The sequence below is a fragment of the Vipera berus genome (genome assembly GCF_964194415.1).
Source record: "Vipera berus genome assembly, chromosome: 2".
Classification (NCBI taxonomy): Eukaryota; Metazoa; Chordata; class Lepidosauria; order Squamata; family Viperidae; genus Vipera; species Vipera berus.
Genome location: NC_138203.1, coordinates 43,133,407 through 43,157,274, shown reverse-complemented (window position 1 = coordinate 43,157,274; position 23,868 = coordinate 43,133,407). Strand labels below are relative to the sequence as shown.

At 36.8% G+C, this 23,868-nt stretch overlaps 1 protein-coding gene across 2 annotated transcripts in view; it reads left to right on the top strand.

Moving 5' to 3' along the window:
* The window catches only part of SKIC3 (SKI3 subunit of superkiller complex), a 58,092-nt gene extending 34,437 nt beyond the window's left edge, over positions 1-23,655 (top strand). Inside the window, exons 27-41 of one of the 2 annotated variants that reach the window (XM_081321743.1) lie at positions 34-127; positions 2,227-2,304; positions 2,996-3,120; positions 3,769-3,892; positions 5,948-6,169; positions 8,138-8,210; positions 10,178-10,231; positions 10,377-10,473; positions 11,111-11,239; positions 12,854-12,975; positions 13,918-14,076; positions 19,932-20,084; positions 20,856-20,986; positions 21,667-21,790; positions 23,123-23,655. In XM_081321743.1, the coding sequence (XP_081177869.1) occupies positions 34-127; positions 2,227-2,304; positions 2,996-3,120; positions 3,769-3,892; positions 5,948-6,169; positions 8,138-8,210; positions 10,178-10,231; positions 10,377-10,473; positions 11,111-11,239; positions 12,854-12,975; positions 13,918-14,076; positions 19,932-20,084; positions 20,856-20,986; positions 21,667-21,790; positions 23,123-23,203 (1,766 nt within the window). In that variant the 3' untranslated portion in view covers positions 23,204-23,655. Of the gene's footprint in view, positions 1-33; positions 128-2,226; positions 2,305-2,995; positions 3,121-3,768; positions 3,893-5,947; positions 6,170-8,137; positions 8,211-10,177; positions 10,232-10,376; positions 10,474-11,110; positions 11,240-12,853; positions 12,976-13,917; positions 14,077-19,931; positions 20,085-20,833; positions 20,987-21,666; positions 21,791-23,122 lie in introns of those variants that run through there. The other variant, XM_081321744.1, reaches the window with a different exon arrangement.
* The last annotated feature ends 213 nt before the right edge of the window (positions 23,656-23,868 follow it).

Sequence of the window (23,868 nt, the reverse complement as noted above, 5' to 3'; positions counted from 1 at the left end):
CTTTTTTCATTTTGCACTTTCCCCGCCCCCCAGAAAGAATCCAAAATGATGCCTGTGCTTTCACAATGCTTGGTTATTTGAATGAATATCTTCAGCTGAAAAAACAGGCAGCAGATACATATCAAAGGTAACCTTCTTAAATACACATTTTGAAGTATCAGTGGCAACTTCAGTGTTTTCCCCAGTAAATACAACATACAAATTATTAAAATAATTGTTATTGGTCTTACCTAGTAGCAATGTAAAGCCATCTGAACTGCAGAATTCCCTGTACTTCAAGAGTCTCCATGATTTTTTATACGTCACCGAAAGATGTTTGAGATGTTAAAAAATTCAGTTAAAGAGTTGAAAGGCAAAGCAGATCATTTCAGTTGCTTCTGTTTGGCAAAAATAATATAGTTAAGATTAAATGCTTTTCCCTGTTGCATTAAATTCTGTCTTCAAAGTTAGGAAGCAATGAAAGTAGAAAAAGATTAAAATAACTATAGTTGTTAGCTAAACTTTCTCATGTGACTTCTTCTGTCTCAAGCACAAGTTTTTAAACACTTCACAAATGGCTCTTGCTTTTGTTCAGTCTCCCAGAATGATTTTGTAAGTAAAGTAAAGTAATAAGTTATAAAATTTACAAAAAAAAATAGAAAAAAGAAAAGAAAATGTTATAGAGAAGCAGCTTCTGGGCTTCTCACAGCAGTTACAAATACATTTATATTTTACCCATGTAGGTTCCACACAATTTCCTTCTTTCTGTAGTCTATCCTTTCTAATTATCAAACCCATAAATCACAACTTCATTTTCCCTATTTTCAGCAAAAATGTCAATTTGGAGTTTCCAGTGACTAATGTATTTATTGTCCTTTGCTATTCAAACAAATCAGTTTGCCATCTTTGCTAATTCTGTCAGGAGAAAGGTGTGAAAGGGTTAGTTTGTGGTGGCACTACATAAGTACCAACCAACCCTTTTTAACCTTATCTTAGCTTCTGGGATCTTCTAGGTTGGAATTTGTTTATATAGTGGTACCTTGGTACCCCACTGCTTTGAAGCTCATTGAATTTGGTACTCAACACACTTTGACCCCAGTATTTTGTCCTGGGAATCATCGTTTGTTTGGTACTCAATGTGCAAGCTAGAACTTGCTGATGTTGGCTGCTTTGTGATTCACTATATTATTCCTTTTGAGAAAAAAATTGTTTGATACTCATTGTTTTTTGTATTCGTTGTGTCTCATGGAACCAATTAACAATAAGTATTGAGGTACCACTGTATTAAGGGATGCGGTGGCTCAGTGGGTTAGGACGCTGAGCTTGTCGATCAGAAGGTCGGCAGTTTGGTGGGTCGAATCCCGAGTGCCGCGTAACAGAGTGAGCGCCTGTTACTCGTCCCAGCTTCTGCCAACCTAGCAGTTTGAAAGCACGTAAAAATGCAAGTAGAAAAATAGGGACCACTACAGTGGGAAGGTAACAGCGTTCCGTGCACCTTTGGCATCTAGTCATGCCGGCCACATGACCACGGAGACGTCCTCGGACAAGCGCTGGCTCTTCGGCTTTGAAACGGAGATGAGCACCGGCCCCTAGAGTCGGAAATGACTAGCACGCACGTGCGGGGAAACCTTTACCTTTACCTTACCACTGTATTGGTAAAAGTTGCAACTTGAAAGTTTGCAAGTAGAGTAATATATGTTTGGTTTCAGATTCTTTCTTGTGCTGTTCAATTCCAAATTCCTGTTATCTGTCTTAAATCTTTCTCTTAACTATGCATATGGAAACAGTTCAAAACTAAATCCCTCTGTAGTCAGTTAAGCTCTTTGATTTGATTTTATGTTCTCCATGCTGTTGTTAAAACAACTCTTTAATAAGCTAACCATCTTTCTTTGCCTGCTATTTCTTTTCAATAAAATGTATCTTGTACCAAAACACATAAAGGCATTTTTGGACACAATCTGGGATTATATTTATTCCATATTTTTAATATGGCACTTCTAATATAATGATTTTTAAAAGCTACATTAGTTTTAACTTTATTGTATCATAGAAAGCCATGCCATCTAAATCTTAGGTCATACTTTTCTAGTTAAAAATTGACTTTAGCAAATAGAATGATAAAGATAAAGCTCTGGATACAAAATCTGAATAGTGTCTCTCTGTAATCAAAATAATAGAATTTTTAACTTCTCGAGCATTTCTTGGGAAAGCTACTGACGTTTATTTATGATACCGTACTTTTTTCAGGGCAGTCCTATTGCTGACAAATTCTGATGATAGAGAAAGATATAATATAGTGATGAGAAATTATGGAAGATCACTCTGGTAAGTGGAAAAATATTATTTTTATCAAATTAAGATTGTTAGTTCTAGAAAGTACATAGTAAATGAAAACCTTGTCTCTTAAAGTACTGGAAAATCAACTTAGGAGCTTCCAGTCATTCTTTTGCAAACCCAGAGCCTCCTGAAATCATGGCACAAAAATTTGGCAGCAAACAATTTTTATTTTCTTTTTTTTTTGTCTAAATATGAAGTAAAACAGGAACTCTCATTTTATTGAAACAGAAAGAAAAGGCCACCAAATTAGAAAAGAGATATTTAAAATTACACCCACTCACTGGCTAATGATAATAGCACTTATGCTATGTCCTTTGTAAATGTTGATGGCTCAAGGCACAAATCCCCTATTTAGGTAATCAGTTCCTACAATATGTAATGGAGAAACAATTCAGATTCAAACACATTGAGATGTACAGGTTAAACACAGTCTGTTAAATTTTATTGTTGGATATGTTTATAGCCAAACAGTTCAATTCTGATCCTAGGTTTTACATCATTCACCACATTATCACATGAATTTTCACCATTCGTGCTGGTGATTGATAGATAAATTTACATCTAAAGTAGTACCATTGCAAGGGGAAAATTTCACCCAACAAATTTTGAATTTTAGTCTGAATTTATGTGTGTGATTATTTTTTTTCTAATTGGACTTAGTTCTGTTTCTTTTTAAAAGTGCTCTTGGCCTTTGTGATGATGCCATCAAAGCTTATTTGGCAACTCATATGATAGAATTTGATGATATTGTAGGAATTGCTCTGTCTTACTTCAAGAAAGGACATTTCCATGAAAGTCAGAAGGGTAAGTGTTTCTGTTGTACAGTATCTCCTCTGAACAACCTATGTGAAAAATCACTATTTAGATTTTGTGATGACTTGGTAAAGTATTAAGATCACAAGCATTTAATCCCCAGAAAGAATAATCATAGATTTCATCAAATCTTCCTGCAAAGTGCAGCTTAGTCAGAAATTATTAACGATGTGAGTTACCTCTGAAGCTTTGCCCAAATTAAATTTGTTTCTTAGGCCTGAGATGTAGTTTGGTTCCACTCTTGGTTTTATTGTGCTGACATAGATTGTTGAACTGGGGGTCTATAAACTCTAATAGGACTTAATTTCTATCAGTGGCAATTCTTAACCTACCTGTTTCAAAATCAGAAGCAATAATGCAGATAGCCCTTGACTTACAGCCATTCTTTCAGTGACTGTTCATAATTATGATGTTACTAAAACATACTTACAACCCTTGCCTAAAGTTATAGCCATTGCAGCATCCTGCAGCCACATGATCAAAATTCAGGAGTTTAGTAGCCTGCCCCCACTTGCCAGCACAGGAGCACTGAGTGTGTTTGCATGTGTGTATGTGTCTATACATTCCCATCCTCCTGGGAAAGTATTTGATGAAGTTTGCTGCTTCCCATTGTTTTGAATTTCTTATTTTTATTCCTAGCTTATGAGAAAGCACTTGCAATTGCAGAGTCTGAGCAAGATAAAGCATATATATTAACAGCCCTCGCAATAATAGAATACAAACAAAATCGAGTGGATGCTGCAAAGACCCTCTTATTTAAATGGTAAGCAGTAAGTACAGCCGTATCGTTCTAAACCTATTAAAGTACTTTAGAGCCATCCTAATCCTTTTTAATAAGCTTAAGAGAACTGTAGGCAAAATGGGATCCTTGCTGACTTGAAGAAATCCCAGGGTCTGCAGAAACATCTTTCAAAAAAGAAAGATAAAACAGGAAATGCCTCCTCTCAGGAATTGCGCAGTGCAGTCACAAAATCTAAATTTATAGCTTGGTTGGGGGGGGGAGGAAATTTGGCATGCTTTGAAGAAGAAAAGTTCTTTTACAAGAGTTACAGTTTCATGTTTCATGTGCTCTATTTAATAGACTCACTGGTTGTGAGTACCTAGAAATGTGAGAACACGTAATAAGGTGCAGAGTTGGAAGATAGTTCTCAGTTATACAGAGGTACAGAAGTTTGTGAGTTTAGATAGTGTTCTGTACCAGCCTGCTACCGGCCCTGCAGAAAAGGCAGGGACAACTCCTTTACAAGAAGGCAAGAGGCTGGAACTAAGCCTGCCAAATTTATTAACATAAAACAGAGCAAAGAGAGCAAACACGAACCATGAAACAGGAGCTATTCAAACGGTTGCCTTCAGCAAACCAGCCCTCCCACACATTCCCCTTTTAAACAGTTCAGGGCGTGGCTTCTCTCTGCCTCCTTCCGAGGTGCCCCATTGCCTTCCTCTGTTTACTCCTGATTGACTGCCTCCTGCGTAGGGCGTCCTTGAACAGGGCCAGCTGTGGGTCATCTTCATCCACGCTGTCAGGCTCACACAGCTGGGTCTGCATAGTGACCAGATGAGAGGGGCCTGGCTGAGGGCTCTGTGAAGCCTCCGGGCTGTTCTCTGGAGGCTCTCCAACACCCCCCTCCTCCTCCTCTGAATCGTCCGACCCAACTGCCGAACCCACAGGCTGACCCTGAATCACAACAGATAGAAGGAAATCCAAATTGGCCTGATGTGGGATATTTTAAGGATAGGGTCAAAATATATCTGCCTGACTTTTGGTCCTTTAGGGTTTAGTTCATAGTTGAGTATAGCCGAGAATGAAATATGCATTGAGTTGGTTACAGCACCTGCCTTTTCTTCCACAACTCCAGTGACGCAACAGCATGATCAGATTTCTTTTCAAGGCTAATGGGAGCATGAATAAAATCATGCTTTGGGCTGAAACATATTGTACCAATTTGTTCCCTATTACCATCTTTTTCATGAGGTTAATTTGGATGTATGATGCTATTGCCTTAACAAAAAAAAAAGAAAGACAACTTGGCATTTAGTTGGGTTTGTAAATTATGAGAAAAATTAATTCATTATCTCACTTTTCAATGAATAGTGATATTCCTTAATGCAATAGTAGATTGCAAATGCATTTTTATTGCCAAATAACCAATTTAACTGTTAATATGACTTTAGTGCCTCCAATTTTTATTAGTTAGCCATTCTCTCCCCCCCCCCCCTTGGGATGATTTATAGCTTCTATAGTCAGGTCTGTCAAATAGTGGTTTCTGAAAGAAGCTTCCATGGAAGAGAGTTCCTAAGAGAAATTATTTGACTAGTTATTTGATTATATATAAACAGAACCTACATTTGAATATTACTATTGTTAGTCCTGGATCATAAATGTCACTGGTAAACAGATTCATAGAATAATAATTGCCATATTTACCAAAATAAATCTGTACTTTGCATTTTTTCTTAGGACCAAAAATTCATCTAAGCACGAAGCCTGTTCTTATTGAGTCAGATCATTGATAGAGAACTTTAGAAGGCTCTTCACCACTGGGCAGCAGATCTCTAAAGCCTGCTGACTTTAGACTGGGGATGGGACTGATTTCTTTCAACTGGGGATATTAAGCCCAAATGTAGGATCTTCTAAACGTAGAATAAGCTTTCCCCCCCCCCCCCAAAGCATTTGACAATGCGTCATAAGCATAAAAGTTTTCAGGTATAAGATGGCATTTAGAATTGTAAATATTGTGCCGGGTGTGCAACAGACTCTTCATATTGTACTTTAAGGCAATACTCCTAGAGTAATACATTTTCTGTGTTGCGTTTACAGTTCTATATTACAGGAGCCTAATATGGAAAGCCTGCAAGCCTTGTGTAGTTTAGGGCTGATCAAGCAGGATGCGACACTTGCAACAGCAGCACTTAAAGAACTGTTAAAGCACACGGGGGGAAAAGACAATGTTTATAAGAGGTTCCTTCTTGCATCTGCTGTCTATGCATTACAAGGCAGACATCTGGCTGTTCAAAGACAAGTTTCTAAAGCTGTCCACAGGTATGTAATTCATTTTGTAAAGCAAGCAATGCTACTTTTCCATATCACCCATTCCCCAAAGAAAGGTGCTATGTTGAAATCCTCTGAGTGTCATGGTTCCGATAGATGAGACCAACTAAAACAGAACTCTGAGATTTCCTTTAAGAGCATGTTTATTGACTACAAAGTATTGGCACTTTCAAAACTAAAACCAAGACTAAAGTTCCCTCCAAAAAGTTACAGTATACAAACTTCCCACCCCATTACTATGCAGTCAGCTAAGTTTCCCAATAGATTAGTTTGGCAGGCATTCTAACAGAAAGTTCAGCCTCCCAGTCTAACGAACAGAAATGACCTTGGTTTCCACAGGGCAGAGAATTGTTTAGGCTAGCAGAAAAATTCCACCATCCCCCCCCCATTCTGGTGGCAACCGAAAACGAGCCATATGGCTTCGTTCAGGTTCGTTGCAGAGTTGACACTGAGTTTTACTTGCAAAAGCTGTCCTGTGGGTTTCATAGCTGAATTGCGGTAATGCAGAGGTTTGCAGTTTTGAGATATCTTTAGAATAAAAGTAGATGTAAATAGATGACTACTTTCCCCCTCTGGTGTTAAATAGGATTTTTATCCAGCTAATATCCTGCTAAGTTTGTAAGCCGCCCTGAGTCTTCGGAGAAGGGCGGGATATAAATGGAATTAAAATAAAATAAAATAAATAAGTATTTTTCATACTGATTCTATGATTTATGGGAAACTATGAACTTTCTCAACTTATGTAAGGTAAGACAGCTATATTGACTTAAAATGGAAGTCAGGATGTTTGACTGAACGTTGCCTGCTGATACTTCTCTGTTAAGTGATTTCTGTTAAATGTAATAACATTTGCAGGTACTCCTTAAGTTATGATAGCAATTGGGGCTGGAATTTCCGTCACTAAACAATGTGGTTGTAAAGTATGAGGTCATGTAACTGCATCACTTAGCAATGGCAGTCCTGGCTGCTATCATAACTCCACTAAGTAAGGAACTCATATGACAGCAAAGCAGGAAGAGGTGGAAGTATCAGGCAAGCAGGTTGGTGGGTTAGAGGTACAGGTGGGTATAGCAAGTGGGCATTATGGATTATGGGTGGATACTACAAAGTGTGGGTGAGCAAGCAGGTACTGTGAGTAGGTGGTGGTGCAGGTGGGCACTACAAAGTGCAAGTGGGTAGGTGACCTCTTGCCCATTGACTTGGTGGGAAGCTGACAGGGAAGGTTGCAGCAAATTGTGACCATGTGATCTTGGGGTGCTGCAGCTGTCGTAATTGCAAGCCACTTTCCAACCCCCTAAATCACGAATACATAATAGTGAAAATGCTTCGGTGACTGCAACTTTGTGAGTCCTTTTATTCAGTGCCATCATAACTTTGCCCTGAATCAGTGGGTATAACCTCGAGAAACTGTACGTAAATGAATTTAGAAGCAACTGATTTGTCGTATCAATTATTATATTGAATTAAATTACTGATAATATCGGTGCAAAGTTCAAAATTGGGAGGCTCACCAGTATCTTAACAGATTTTTATAGCCAAATTAAATACCCAACTGGATATAGATTTTTGTGGGCCCATTGTGCATCATTAATGATATCAGATATGAATGACTATCATTTTTCAGATTAGCAAAGGTTACTTGCTCCACATTATTTTAACAAAATATAGAATCTTGTTCAAATTGAACCATGGAGACTTTAAAAATGCACTTCATCTATCAGTATTGTTTTGAAATTTAAATCTATTTAACCCGTTTATTGTTTTTTCAGTTGGTTCTATTTTCATCAAAAATCCCTTCAAAGATACTACTTTACTGTATTAAAAGGACTATAAACACACGTTAGAAGCTGCTATATTAGGAACAGTTATACAGAAAGTATCTTTCATAATTTCAGTCTATGTTGATAGATTCTGCTATATAGAAAATTGTGATTTTAATTCTGCCAACTCTTACCTAAGCAACCCAGATAATTCTGCCCTCTGGTCCCTGCTGTCAAGACTGGTCCCTCGGTACGTGCCACAAAATGCCAAGGTAAATATGCATGGATGAGAGTGCAGCACATACATGCTGAATTACAGATTTATGAAATGAGCACGTGGTACTAAAATGAGTTTTCAAAATTATCATCAACATTATAGTTTAATCATTTTGACAGGCAAATCTCTTCAACATGTTTTACTTGTCAATTTTCATATTGTCGTTTTTTAAACATAAAGAGTCATTCATGTAAGGTAGATAACATAGCAGCTTGCTTAGTTGTACCATTTTGTTCGCACACAAAGAGAGACACTAGTCGTTATTACTACCTGCCAAGTGGGAAGAAATAGAGCAGGGGTAGGCAACCTCGGCTCTTTTATGACTCATGGACTTCAACTCCCAGAATTCCTGAGCCAGCCAAGCTGGCTCAGGAATTCTGGGAGTTGAAGTCCATGAGTCATAGAGCCGAGGTTGCCTACCCCTGAAATAGAGGAAGATAGGTTGACAACCATCTCAGAAGACTGCGCAGTGAGATCTTTTCTTAGCTTTCCACAGGTTCATCACCATCAGCTGCCCTGTACAAAGAATCCTACCAGCTATCCTGCAGGATTTTTTTTCTTTTGCAGTAATATTTATTGCATTTTTATTTACAATATTTTATATTGCTTCTAAGCTGCTTTTAGGGGACATACATCCTGAAAGATGGGCAAATATAAGTAAATATCGTGAGCCAAACTAACGATGACAGGGGATCCTTCCACAATTATGTGAGGGACGTTAATGAGAAAAGATTGAGAGGTCTACTGAAAATGCTGGTACCTGGCATTGCTTTTACGCACGCTCTCAAAAGTTCTCCTCAGCTAAAATGCATGTATGCTGATTCATGGAACGCTTTAGTAAATAGCAGATGTGCTGATGGAAAAGGTGATTTATAGTAGGACTATAATAGGGAATAATTGTTATTTTGAAAAGCATGTTCTCTTCTATTTGTGGTGGCAAGTATTGCTTGCTGGCGTAATGTACTTTTGAATTTTTCCTGGTCTGTATGTGCATTATGTAGTTCCTGCAAAATTTATTTTGCCTTCATCACCATTTTCTTAACAGCTAAGGTGAAATAATGAGCTGGGGTGTCAAACTGCCAGCCCGTGGATGTGGATGTGTCACACTGAAATCATGCCCACTCTAATGGAAAATGGAAAAAGTTGCAATACATCGTGACATGTCATGTGACGTTGCGAGTTTGACCACCCCTGTCATAAACAAATAGATGTTAATTCAGCTGTTAAGTTTTTTTTAAAAATGTACTTTCAGCACCTATACTTAGGCCCCTTTCAAACACCGACCAGTTCACTCTCCTCCCCAAACCATCAGGAATGGGTTTCTTTTCCTTCCTTAAAAAAAAACCTGTTTCTTTTTCCAATGGCTAATGGGCAAACAATGGGCTAATGGCTAATGAGCAAGTACCAAATGGGCAAGTGCTAATGGCTAATAGGCAAGCACCAAAATGGTAGGTACCTGCTGCTCTTTTCTTGTTCTTCACTTCTTGTTCTTCTTGTTCTTTTTGTGGTGAAGAAAAATGTAAACAACCACCTCATGAGCTACTGCACAAATCCATTCAGGAGAGGAAAACAGGAGTTTCCACCAATGGGAAAAAATTTCAACCAGTTGCATAACTATGGATAATGTTAACTTCATCATCTATGAAATCACTGAAGATACAAAATCCACCAGGACTTCTATGGAGACATGGCGATTGGCGGGTGGGATGCAGTTTTGCCTCTTAAGAGATCTTGGTTCTTTCTCAGTCCCACTGCTTTCATTTCAGATTTTATCTCACGTTAACCAACATGTGCAAAGGAAAGGATAAAAGAGCCAGTAGACATATCATGCCTTCATATTGTTAGAATATTTAAATCTGCATATTTGACCATTTTTTGCCAAATGCAGCAGAATTATTCTGATGTACACTTAGTCAGTTTTGTAATATTCTGAAATATTCTAATTAATGTTTACTCTTACAGGGTGGAGCTGTGGCAGGAAGTATTGCTTGTATTCTTGATCTAAATCATGGGAAGGTTAGTGTTTTTGATATTGAAAATATGGTTACTTTGAAGCAATACTTTCTATTTAAGAAAGTCAAAATAAATATGGTTACTTTGAAGCAATACTTTCTATTTAAGAAAGTCAAAATATGCATTTGCTATGTATTCTTTTGTTCAGAAAGCCTTGCTGAACACCGCAGTTAATCAACTGGCCACAGGATGTCACAAAGCTGAAAACAAAAAGAATATTCTAAAAGCAATTCATCTTTCTCCAGGTGATACTTATATTTAAATCTAGAGCTAATAATTCTTACTCTTAAATTTAAACCTAATCCAGGGTCTTTTCCAGAATATATTTTAACAAGTGATTGACAGATTCAAGACAAAAAGGACAAGTTACATACTATACTGCTCAAAAAAATAAAGGGAACACTTAAGCAACACAATGTACTGTATTTAATAGTAGGATGTCTTATCTTGTGTTCCCTTTTTTTGAGCAGTATAATTTATTACTTTATTGATTATATTTATATTCAGATATTTTTTCTAGCTGCTCATGACAGCAGATATGGTATATGTTTTCCAGTTTTATTCTCGCAATAATCCTGTGCAGCATGTTGCATTATGAGATAATGACTGCCAGAAGTCACCTAGTGCAGTTTGTGACTGAATGAGATCATTTGCCTGGATTTCTCCAGTCCTAGTTCAGCAGTCTAAGCACTAAGGACCTAAACAACAATAAGCATCTAAGAACAGAGTTTTTTTTAATAGGACTCAGGCCTTCAAGGTGTAGTGATTTGTTAATTTTCTGCTTTAAGTTTTATGATTTGTGTACACCCACTTGTTTAATTATTCAACAGTTTGGTGGTGTAATTTGAAAATGACATCTTCCTTGTATTTGTATCTTTTCAGATGATCCTACAGCTTGGGCAGTACTCTTGGCTGCTTGCCATGCAGAAAACACAACTGTTCATCTGCATAATAAGCAACACAAGGAGACACATCTGGAAAAAATGATTGTCACTGCAATCTCAGCTAAGAGTAAGGCTGCTTTTGTTCTTAAAAACGTCTGTTCTTGCTGCTTTTTTTTAACTGAAATGATCATTAATGAAAATATTGATATACTGGGTTGCAGGGTAAAGGTAAAGGTTCTCCTGCACATGCGTGCTAGTTGTTTCCGACTCTAGGGGCCGGTGCTCATCTCCGTTTCAAAGCCGAAGAGCCAGCGCTTGTCCGAGGACGTCTCTGTGGTCATGTGGCTGGCATGACTAGACGCCAAAGGCGCACGGAACGCTGTTACCTTCCCACCGTAGTGGTCTCTATTTTTCTACTTGCATTTTTACGTGCTTTCGAACTGCTAGGTGGGCAGAAGCTGGGACGAGTAACAGGCACTCACTCTTGTTACGCGGCACTTGGGATTCGACCCGCCAAACTGCCGACCTTCTGATCGACAAGCTCAGCGTCCTAACCAACTGAGCCACCGCAGTGTAGATAGATAGAAAAAAAAATGTTCTTTAAGGATGATTATAGAAATTGTGCAAAACCTAGAGACTGTAGATGTGTAAGTCTCTTAAACAACCATTGCAAACATTGTGGGAAAAGAAGCTGTATAATTTGGTTGACATGCCAGAGAAGGTCTGGCATTAGAGTGTCAGAGGTTGACATCTGTACATTGTATATTAAGGGCCTGTCTAGTCTCAGGTTTTTTGACTAGTGAGGAACACTATCTGACTTAGGGCCTTCTAGCTCTCACGTGAGGTGGGTGTCAGCTTACAATTACAATGCTGCAGCATTTCACAGTCCCATGATCCCCATTTGTAACCTTCTTTCCCAGCTTCCTACAAGCTGGGTGAATGGGGAAGCTGGCAGAAGTTTGTAAATAACAATCACATGATGTTGCACTTAACAATGTCATAGGATTCACATTAAGTGAAGTGCTGGAATTTACATCACTAAGTGGCATGGTCACATTTTATGACTGCATTGCTTAGTGAGAGAAATTCTAGTCCCAGTTACCATTGCTTACCAAAACCTGTACTTTCCTTTATTCAAAAATCTTGCAAATACAAAACTCCTATAACAAATGGCATTCTAACTAGACCCTTTCCATAGGTCACAAAAACATTTATCTTACAGTGAAAGAAACAGATTAGTTCCATAGTGAAAATGTAAGAGTTTAATTCATCCAGTGGTGATCCATCTTTCCTGATGATCAAGTATGTCAGTGGCTCATGTAACAAATTACATGCCTACATCCTGTCAATTATTTTGGGAAATAATAGGTTTACTGTTAACAAATTAGAAATTTTTGCTCCCTTATAGTACTATCATAAAGGCAGACTTTAATTTCTTCCCATTGTTGATTGTAGCAGGAAAATGCTTGAATCGAAAGGTTCCTGGAGAGTTGGAATCTGAGGAGTGGAAGATAGTGTAAAGCAGGGGATCACAACTATTAACTTTCCAAAGCCAAAATCTTCTCTCACCATGATAAATGTGTTACAGTTTGAAATATAGTTATGTATTTTTAAAATGTGGATTGCTTTAATATCAAAACAATTATTCTTACTGATATCAGAATAGCATACTTTTTTGTTATAAAGAGTTGGGATTGATACATGGGATATTATGAAATAATGAACTTCATATGCTTTGTAGCTAAAGAAAAAGATCTTCCAGCTTCCAGAGCTCAAGAAATCGAAGAGTGGTCTCTTTTCCAAGCTATTACTAGCTTAAATGAGGCAGGTAGAACTTCAGAAGCTGAGGAACTCTGTGAAAAGGTACGATTAATGTTAAGATGACTTGTGCTATGATTGTTCAATTTTACGTAAGGTTACTGAAAAAGCCTGATCCAGAGGGTTAAAAATTACTGCAGATATTGTCCATATCAGAATATCTCAGTGAAACCATATGAAAAGAAATGGTAAATATGCAGCACTGTCAGTACTGGTTTTGCTTACAGTGGAAAGTCTGAGATTCACTTTAGATTTGTTTGTAAATATTGAAATATTTTGCCTTTAGTTTACTATTGTTCTGCTTTCTTGCCTCTTCTCACTAGCTCATTTGGTTCCTTATGGGATTATTGTAAATTAAAGCACAGGTGACATGTTTAATAAGATGCAATTGCTTCTAATACATTTTATTATATGAGGGTGACGGTTTGTTCTCCAAGCTTGAGGGTTGGTTTCCGAACATTTTGTTACCAGGCTAGGTAACATCTTCAGCAGTGTTTAGTGTCTATTGCAAACATTTTATTATATTTATAATATGTTCAATATGTTACCCAAGTTCTTTTGGTGGATTACAAGTACTTCAAGGCATGAACACAATTTTAAAAATACCCGAACAAAGCTGACAGCATTAAATAAATAGCACAAAAAATGAAAAAAGACATTTTTTAAAAAATCAGAAGTTAATTGAATTGTAATTATTCATGCATCAGTTGCCAGTAAAACCTGTTTGAAGTTATAGCTTTGCTACATGAAACACAGAACCAACATAGCTGCTCGATCAAAATGTGCTGGGAATCTTATTTTAAGCCTCATGAAAATATTTTGATTTCACAGAATCAATGGTTTAACTCTCCTCTTTTTGCTCACTGATAACTGAAATAGCTGGATTCCTTGACTTATTGAAATTGTGTTGCTAGAATAACAGCTCTGCTTTTTTGTGAAGTGGTTTTAATTAATTTCTATGGAACTAAACTCATTTTTTGCCTCTAGGGATTAAAAGAATTTCCTGAGCAGCCAATGTGGTACCTTCTCTTAAGACAAGTTCAATGCAAACCACTTTTGCAATCTCACAAAGAGCTTCCTGATGCCATCTTGGAAGAGCTCCAAAAGGCAGTTCTCTCCAACTCCACATTGATTACAGCTTGGCATGTAAGTTTGTCTACATTTATCCATGATTGGGTTCTCTGTATTATATTTCACAGTATGGGGCTTCTTCATCTAGTATTATGAATAAGTAGTGTTTCTGCCCTCTCGAAAGCCTGCTGAAAATTGGAAAGTAATATGTTATGTGGACAGAATAGACTTTAGAGATACCACCTCAGACTATAGCATATACACCATGCTGTCAGTTTGGTTCAACATCCTTACATTTGAATCCAAACCAGTGAGGTCAAATTAGGAATTGGAAGCTCGTAGATAAGCACGGTTTTCAACATAGATTTTTTTTCCAGCAGGCATGTCTACCCATGGGTTTATGTTGGGAATGTATTTCTTTGAGCATTACAGTCAAGTGTTATAATCAAAAGCTGCTGGTCTGCGCATTTTGCCAGTGTAGCAAATTTTAAAATCCGACTGCTTGGTTGCCCTGTTGCTTTTAGCATCAAGACTACTAGAGTCAATAGAGGTTGCCATAAATACTGTCAATAATTCTTAATCTTGCATCAGCACATTGGTAGTTGGTGGCTTCTCCAGATGATTTTTAGAATCCAAGTAGTCTTTGCATAGTTGTCTTTAATGCCATTCTTCTGCATTTAAATGTACTTGATGTTTTGCCCAGAAAATAGGGCTCTTTCATTACTGGAAGCAAAAAATGTTTTGACATCATGTCCAAGAAATAAGAGAACAAAGAATAAGCTAGGCAATAAATTGTTGTCTCAGTATTTCTGGACGATACAAATTTTGAAAAATAAATTAGTGTTTATTTTCTAAAACTAATTTTATTAAGAATTATATTAAGCAGATAAAACTAACAGAAACTTAATATAAGAATATTTTTATGTCTTTGTATATATATAAAGTGTGGAAAAAAGGAAACGAAATCATCCCCAAAAGAGAAAGTAGGAAAAAGAACATTTATCCTTCATCCCCAGCAAACGTAGTCAATATTAACAATATATTGTTATCTCTTAAATAACAAGATACATCTTAATTTCATACCTCATCCTATTTTCTAGAAATGCATCTACATTTTGAACTGCTATTGATCAACAAAGGTTTAGTAGAATTAACAAAAATATCCAGTGACATAAGTATATAATCCCTCTTTCCATTTAGTCTAAATCCCCTTTGTACCTCTCTTAATAATTAAACATTTCAAAATAATGACAATAACCCTAGTTGTGGGGGAGGGACTTGTGATGCTCTGATGAGGTGGAGAGCTGTGCTGGCAGTAGTGTATTCTACCGGAAGGGTTACCCATGCCAGACACGTCTTTGAGGAAGAACCAGACTAAGTGCATCCATCAACCCATTTAATATGAGAAAAAAGAAAAAGAATCCTACACCAGATCAATTATTTCTCGGGTCAACAAGAACTACGGTACATTAGATACTAGAGTTCCTGGGCACCTGGCGACATGGACAATGGGATTCTGGAGCGGTGGCTGGGGAATCATGGCCTAGCCCTGTAGGATTACTCGGAACTACAACCAAAGTTAACTATTCTAAAATTGCACCATTATGGCTTCCTAATTATAAATCAGAACCAGTAAGTGGAAATACTTAAAATGAATGTTTGAACTGTGGAAAATTATTTTTCCAGACTCAAATACAAAATTATATTATAGAAACACTATCAAAGCCATCAATACTTGACTATATATGTACAATACATTGCTTGAATTATTAACTGGACACAAGTGGAACTGGACAGTTTGGACCAAAAAACAAGAAAGTTAATGACTGTTCACTATGCATTACATTCCCACCACGGAAGTGTCTTCAGACAACACTGGCTCCCTTGGCTAGGAAATGGAGATGAGTATTGCTCCCTAGAGTCAGACATGACTGGACAGGGGAAACATTTACCTTTTTTTAAAATTCTGCTTGGCAGAAATGGAGGCAGAGGTTCACTTCAAGTCAAACTATTGAAGAAGAAAAGCATTCATTGGCTGATTACATAAAAGGCATCCAAGAAGAAGAATTGATGCATTAAAACTTGGAACTTACTGAATGTGCAGGAAACAAATATGAGTATAGAAATAATGTAATAAAAACAAGAACAGAATGTTGGGAAGGAAAATCATTACATGGTCAATTTCTACAAACGATCAGAGGAAAAAGTGGAACTGGAACATTAAAGAAAGAATCTGAAGGCTTGATTTTGGCTGCTCAAGAGCAAGCTAATCAAACTAATGCAATCAAGGCCAGAATTGAAAAATTTTCAGATGATTCAAAGTGCAGACTGTGCAAAGAAGCAAAGAAAAAGAAAAGCAGATCATATACTCAGCTCATTCAAGAAAGTTACAAAAACTGATTCTGAACAATGACATAACACAGTCACCAAAATAATTCACTGGAACATCTGTAAAAATTAACATGTGCCAGTAATGAACAATTCGTGGGGACATAAAGTTGAAAAAATAGTTGAAAATAAACAGGTTAAAATATTGTAAGGTTTCTGATTACAGACTGATAAAGTCTTGGTTCGTAACAACAACAGATTTAATAGCAGTTGGAAAGAAGAAAGTGTAGATAATTGATGTGCCAATACTTGAGGACACTAGAATAAAAAACAGAATTGGAGAAGAACACAAAGTAAAATCAAAATCTAAAGATTATGGCATAAATTGGCTGTGGTGGTCCCAGTGGTTATTGGATGGCACTTACAAAATCTGCATATTGACAAAATTTTCATCTGCCAATTATAAAGGCAGATGGATCTGTACATATACTACGCTGTAACATTATGATATCCTAGGTTCTTGGGAAGAAGTTGATGAATATGAAGCCTACACTAGCTAAATAACTGGCAGCTGTGATTTCACATTTTTGTGTATATAATAATAAAAAAAGAACTGGGGGGACCAGAAAATAGACAAAGTAATAAAAAATGAAGTTCAGGTGCTCTGGGATTTTGCAGTTGAAATAAGCATCTGCTATATGCCGTGTTTCCCCTAAAATAAGACCTGGTCTTATTTATTTATTTATTTTCCTCCAAAAGAGGTACCAGGTCTTATTTATTGGGGGTGTGTCTTTTCCAGTCACCTAGTGGCAGTGGCACCAACAGCCCTGGCCAGCCAACCCTCTTCTGCGGCTGAAGGAGCAGCTTCATTCTGCAGCTGAGAATGGAGCTCAGGCCTGCATTTCGCCATCAGAGGCCTTTCTGGAAGGCCTATGCAGCTGAGAACCGAACTATGGATTGAATGCATAGCTCAGTTCTCAGCTGCACAGGCTTTCTGGAAAGGCCTCTGACTGTGAAGTGCAGGCCTGAGCTCCATTCTCAGCTGCAGAATGAAGCTGCTCCTTCGGCCGCAGAAGAAGTGGGCCGGCGAGGCAAGTGTCGATCCATGGGAGGCCTGGCTGCAATGGTAAGCTCCACACCCCTGCCCTAGCTTGACTTTTAGGCATGCGCCTCACCCTAAAACTAGGGCTTATTTTTGGGATAGGACTTATATTAGGCCAATCCCCAAAAATCAAGCTAGGGCTTATTTTTGGGGTAGGTCTTTTGGGGAACACGGTAACACCCCCGGACTTAACAATTGTTGACAAGAAAAACAAAAAAGTAGCTGAAGATAACAGAATAGAACAGCAAGAACTGGAGAAAATCACGCAATACACTTGCAAATAGGTTAAGTAACACAACTATGTGACTGTTTTCAGGATTGCAGTGTTATATAGGCAGATAACTAATTGTGTTGTCACATTCTGGATCAACTTTATCCTCTGAATGGGCTTCAGGAACAGCTGCAAAAGGTGATTAAGATACTATAGGTAGGATTTCCTGATCCAGAAATGGTTACGGTTGGCATACAAGATGGATTTGTTCAAGAGAAACAACTGTAAACTTCTCTTCAGTCAAGAATCATAATTCCAGGAGGATCCCCAATTTGTGCAGCAGGTTTTTCTGGGATTACACAACCTTGTTAAGAAGACAAAGATTCCTTGAATCCTTGTGACCCTCAAATCAATAGTAACTAAGTCTTGCAAGGGTTGAACTTGAATAAGTTTTCCTTCATGCAGATACACACAGTTTCTAGAGTATAAGTCATTAATAAATGCAATCAATGGTCTTTCAATACTGTGCCCAGATCTGAAATCTGACTGGAAGAGGTCCAGATAATCTTATTTCCTCTAGAGTCCTCTGACGTTGTAGGCCAGCCATCTATGTGGCAACCTTCACCAAAAAGAGTAGGTTGGACATGGACTGGATATTATTCAACTCCATTTTCCTTTTTGAGGAGGGACAAATCACTACTTATTTAAATGCAAATGCAACCACTTTTCCCTCAAGGATATATTTACCACCATTTTGACTGACCCATATGTCACTTCCAGGAGGTATTGGCCAATCAGGAAGAACACATTTATAGCTGTGAGAACTCTGTTCACTTCCTTGGAGCCAATAGGCTACACAATACCTCAGTCAATTCAACTGCACAACTCAGAGGGAATCCAAGCTTTATCAAACAAATGCCTCAAATATTCTTCATGGCACATATAGATTTCAGAAAAGAAAAATAGCTGTGTCTTGGTGTTCTTGCCACCAAGATGTAACCTTTGATAAGGGGCATCACTTATGTTTGCTTTTCATCTTTCAACACCTGCTTCATCTCCCAAAAATCGTCAGAAGACCAGGAGACTTTCTGGAATTTATGTGCAGAGAGAAATCATACAGCTATGATCTGACCTAGAGACATTACCAACTATTATTTCAAGTGGCAACTAAGGGTTCACTTGTAACTCCATCAGGTCCCAGAGTTGACCAATCAAAAGAATTCTAATTCCCTGTTATGGTACTGGGAACAGAACTTCAGAGTATTTAAAAAGTTATCCATTTATTACAAGCACAAAGGATATTATCTCCCAACTCTAGATCATATTTCCACTACTTCAGGATCAAAACTAGATCCATTCCAATCCTCCTCCTGCCTCAGGAAACAAAGTGATAAATATCTTTTGCAAAATAATTAGTTGCAACACTACATGACCTAAGGAGAAACAAGAATAAAATTATAGTTGCTTAGATCCATGTTTTAAAAACAGAGGTCTGTAGAAAAATAGATATAAGATAAACATATAGCTGGGTTTGGTGTAAACGTCATTTCTGTATAGTTTAAATTATGAAAATATTAAGGAATTTGGTTGTGTCTAACAGAAGTATAGAAATGCATAATTGAAAATTGACCTATTCAGCACCATGGTCAGCTACTTTCAAGTCTTAATTTGAGCAGGTTCCAGCTATCCCATTTAACCATATATTGGAGATTCATTTGGAATGCAAGGCAACAATGATAACGTTTGAATGCTTATAGATGACAGTAACAAAAGCCAATATTGTGTTGTTTATGAGTGATGTTTGTTTCCTGGGACAATGTGCCTGAATTTATTTGTCCCTTTTAGAAAGAGCCTACCAATGTTATCCTTACTGTGTCAGGAAAATTGATATGGAAACTCCAGAGAGGATGATTATTATGTATTTGCATAACTTCCTTTATCAACTATACCATCTTGGGGAGGGAAAGTTATATTCATGATCTTTATTTTTTATTTTTATTTTTACTCTCAGGCTACATTGCAGGTTCAACTATATGCAGTTTATGAATTTTATTGAAGTGTGTTTGTTTAAACCATTCAGGAGATCACTATATGAAATTCCAGATTGAGTTAAATATTTTTGAGTTCTTTTATTTTGACATTTTACTTTTTTGTTTTTAAAATAACCGTGGCTGTTTGCAATTTTACTTTTAACACAATTCTTAGAGTAATGTTTTAAAACTAGATATTAAATATAAAGCATGCTTTTTAACAATGGACTTGATTCCTTTCCCCTCCCCCCACCCCCAGTGGTTGGCACAAGTCTATCAGTCACAAGGAATGATGGTTGCTGCAGAAATGTGTTACCGAAAAAGTCTAAAATTGGCATCTCAGCAAGGCAACTTAAGTGGGAAACTTTCTAGTCTTCTAAGACTTGCTAAACTTGCCCTGGAAATCTGTATGGTAAGAGTTTAAATTGTTAAATTATAAAATTAATAAATTGCAATAATGTGATACTAAAATTGTTTTTCTCAATTAACCATTATGGCAGGAATCAGAAAATATACAGTCAAGATATTTTATCTATGCAAATTGTATGATAAAGTAAATTGTACCTTCAGGTTTCATCGCAAATGTACTATGAAATAATAGTATTTGTCAGCTATAAATAGCTCTTAGAGATTTATGCTTTTTTTAAAAAAAAAGATATTCCACACTGTCATGATTGTGAATTTTTAAATTTTATAATTCTAGAAATTTAGTTGTTAACAGCATATACATACAGCTAAAATAACCAGTGATTTCTCTTTAATACTGGAAGTCAGGTCATTGTTCTGTTAGTAGAGTCAAGAATACTTTGTTAAAATAATTAATAGTAGGAAGTATGGTTTTACATGGTGGGTCACTTATGCAAGGGGCTACTGATTAGAGAGTTTCAAAATAATATTCATGAATTAAGACCTCTTTGTCGATATGGAGGGAACAGTTACATAAAAAATAGATTTAAATAAATATTGGGTAACATTAGTAGCTTTGGCTAAACCATTTTACCAAAAGAGCTAGAAAGCTACTTTATTATGTTGGAATTTGATGCTACTTTTCATACTAATTTAAGAGGTGAATGGAAAAGATGATATATCACTATCAAAGTATTTGTAGCTCTTAATTGCTGCGAGATATAATGGTGTTTGATATAAGTAACTGGTTTTTAGTTTTTTGTTTGTTTGTTTAAAGGCTAATGTTTCAAATGATCACTGGCCATCTCTAGTTCAAGAAGCCACAACAGAAGCTATGAAAATTTCCTTCTGTCCGCTGGGTATTCTATTTCAAGCACTTATGCAGTATAATCGCAAAATGGGTTCACGGTGGGTATGGTTTTGTGCTACGTTTTTATTTACCCTAATTCAAAAATATCTAGACGGTATAAAATAGAAAACAGTTGAGCGTTGCTATCATAAAGGATAAAATTATAGTAAGATGCAGTAGAGAGTCTTGTTTGGTGGAGACAAAATCCCTAATGGTCAAGGTCTAAACTTTTTATTTCCCTGTGAGGACATGGTTGTTGCAAATTGCTGTGAAAGTTTTATTGTCAAAGAGGCCTTTTAAAACTGCAGAATAAATTGCTTGTTTGGGAGCTTTATAGGAAACTCAAACAGTATTTCTGGCTGTTATACAGTAGCTTTGCTTGCATGGAAATATTCTTTGAACTGGGACCAAGAGTCTGATTGAGTGATAATGAAGACATTTTCTCACCTGTAAACAGTCCACATCTATCTAACAGGCTGTTTCTGCATCCTCTTAATGGGGCAGTTCAGTATTTCACTCTCTTTTAATAATGCGTTATATTTAGTTTTATATTGTAGAATATAACCTTTTTCTGCTCATTTGTACTGAGAGAAAATAATGCTTGCTTGTAAACATGAATTCATGTAAATATAAGTATATACTTGAATATCTAAAATGCTGTAGATTTGTACTTATTTTGCCATTTTCTCACTACTTCTTATAATAATCAGTATTCTATTTTTTTCTGTTTTCTTTGTAGAGAAACACGTCGTATGTTAGAGAGAGTGGTATATCAATCTGGATTTCCAGAAACTGTAGTATCAGTTGCCCGATGGTATCTCTTAAGACATTTATATGCCAAAAACGATTATGAATTAATAGACGTAAGAACCATTTCATATTATATACATATATATATGTGTGTGTTTCCCAATGCTTTATTGGGAGTTTAATATGTCCCAGTGTTATTTATTTAGGTGAATATATTAAATATACTGGATTTCATTTGCAAAAAAACACATTAACATTGCACTTACGAAATATTCTTCTCAGGAAACAACATTAGAATTTGTCTTTAATAGCTTTAATTAAGGGTTACAATTTTATATTTGTAGTAAGCTTCTACATTTGATTTTATTGTATCTTTTTCAGTTCAGTTGGTTGCATTTATAAGTTGTATCACTCATTTTAATCTTTTTAGAAGAAAGATAGTTAAAGAACTTTAAATATATAGTTAAAGTTGGTTAGGTAAAGAAATAATATTTGGAATACTGAAAATAATGTGATATACCATAATGTATTCATGAATCAAAAGTGCTCATTAATCATATAGTTGATGAACAGTAACCATCGGGTTATTAAATAAAAATAGAGAACATTGATTACAGTTGACAGTGATTTCAGCAATTAAAGTTATGGGGGTTTTTGGAACCCAAAACAAACCATCTTATTCTGGAAATTATGCTTTTGCGTTAGCTGTGTATGAAAATCCAAAATAGGTTTTGGTGTTTCTGGGTTTCAGCTGAAACAAAATTCAAAGAGATCTAATGATTTTACAGGGCTAGCAGAACAAAGCTGACATACTTCCCTTTCCTTTTACTTCTGGGTGGCCACGTTTCCCCTCATCTCAGTGCTTCCCTTTGCTCCTCTGCCTCCCCCCCAAAAAAACTACTGCTGCTAAAGCCCCAGTGCAGCAGATCCTATAGGCCTTCCCATCTTCATTATGTCTTCCCTTCCCTCTCTCTCCAATTCCTCTTAGTTGCTGCTAATGTATCGACTTTTGCACCTCTTGGTTATTACAATGGTCTTTGCAATAAAGTTCAAATTCCCAGCACAGCTTACCCCACTGGTTTAGCACTTGCCTAGCACTTTTCCTGCCTCTCACAAGCTGCTGCTGATGCCTACATGTGCCCTTAACAAGGAAAACCCTGACTCTTTGGCCTGTTCTTCTTCCCCACCCTCACACTCTTCAGCCACCTTTCATTCTGTACACAGTCCAAACATCTGAAAGATGGATTTTTCAGAGCAGGTACAAGACCACCTTAAAGCAGCAGTCCCCTGCATGGAATGGTTTATGTCAGAAGGTTTTGCAATCCCTACGTACAACCAACTGGCCTATTTAGCTTGTGATTGATTAGCAAGTAAGTGAACATCCTTAACTCTTATACTCACATTAATGCATAATTCTTTTTTTCTCTGCTTTCCAAATTCTGCAGGCTCTTACAGCAAATGCCAAAGCTAATGGAGATATTCGAGCTTTGGAATTAGACAAGAAACTCTCAGCAGCAGACTCCTAGCACAAACATTAGTGAGGAATCAGAATAACTTTGGAGGCTTTTGGAAACAACATCTTCATGACAAATACTTTAAATCATAAGTGCTAACAGTCCAATTTATATTAAAAGGAATCAGTTATTAAACTATCCAATTGAAGTATACCTAATCTGTGCTCCTACTGAGAAATTACAGTGAATACTAGCGACCTTGGGAAGCAGAAAGGTTTTGGCCTCTGCTCTAGAGGTAAATGTGACAGACTTCTGTCTTTGAAAAGGAGCCTTAATAATACATCCATGTGTTAAATAAACTTTGGACTATGTCTATATTCATAGTCTGCTAAGACTTTGCTGTTTCTGTCCATGACATTTTTTTTTACTATTTAGCAATGTATCTTTCTACAGCTTCTCAAAATAAATAACCTTTAACTTAGTGATGAAACAATAAAATCTGTTGAAACACTGTTTACATCTTACTCTGTGTGTAGACATTTTTAATTCAGAATTTTATGATTTTAACCAAACATTTTCCTTGCTATATTTAATGTTATGTGTCATGGCTGTCTTTCACAGTACAATTGCAGTAAACCTTTGATTTCAGAGAGATGATGGGCAGAGCCTGAGAAAAATAGATTTTCAGTTTTGTTGTGTTACTCATTACCTTCATTAGAGTCCATTTTGGAAATAAA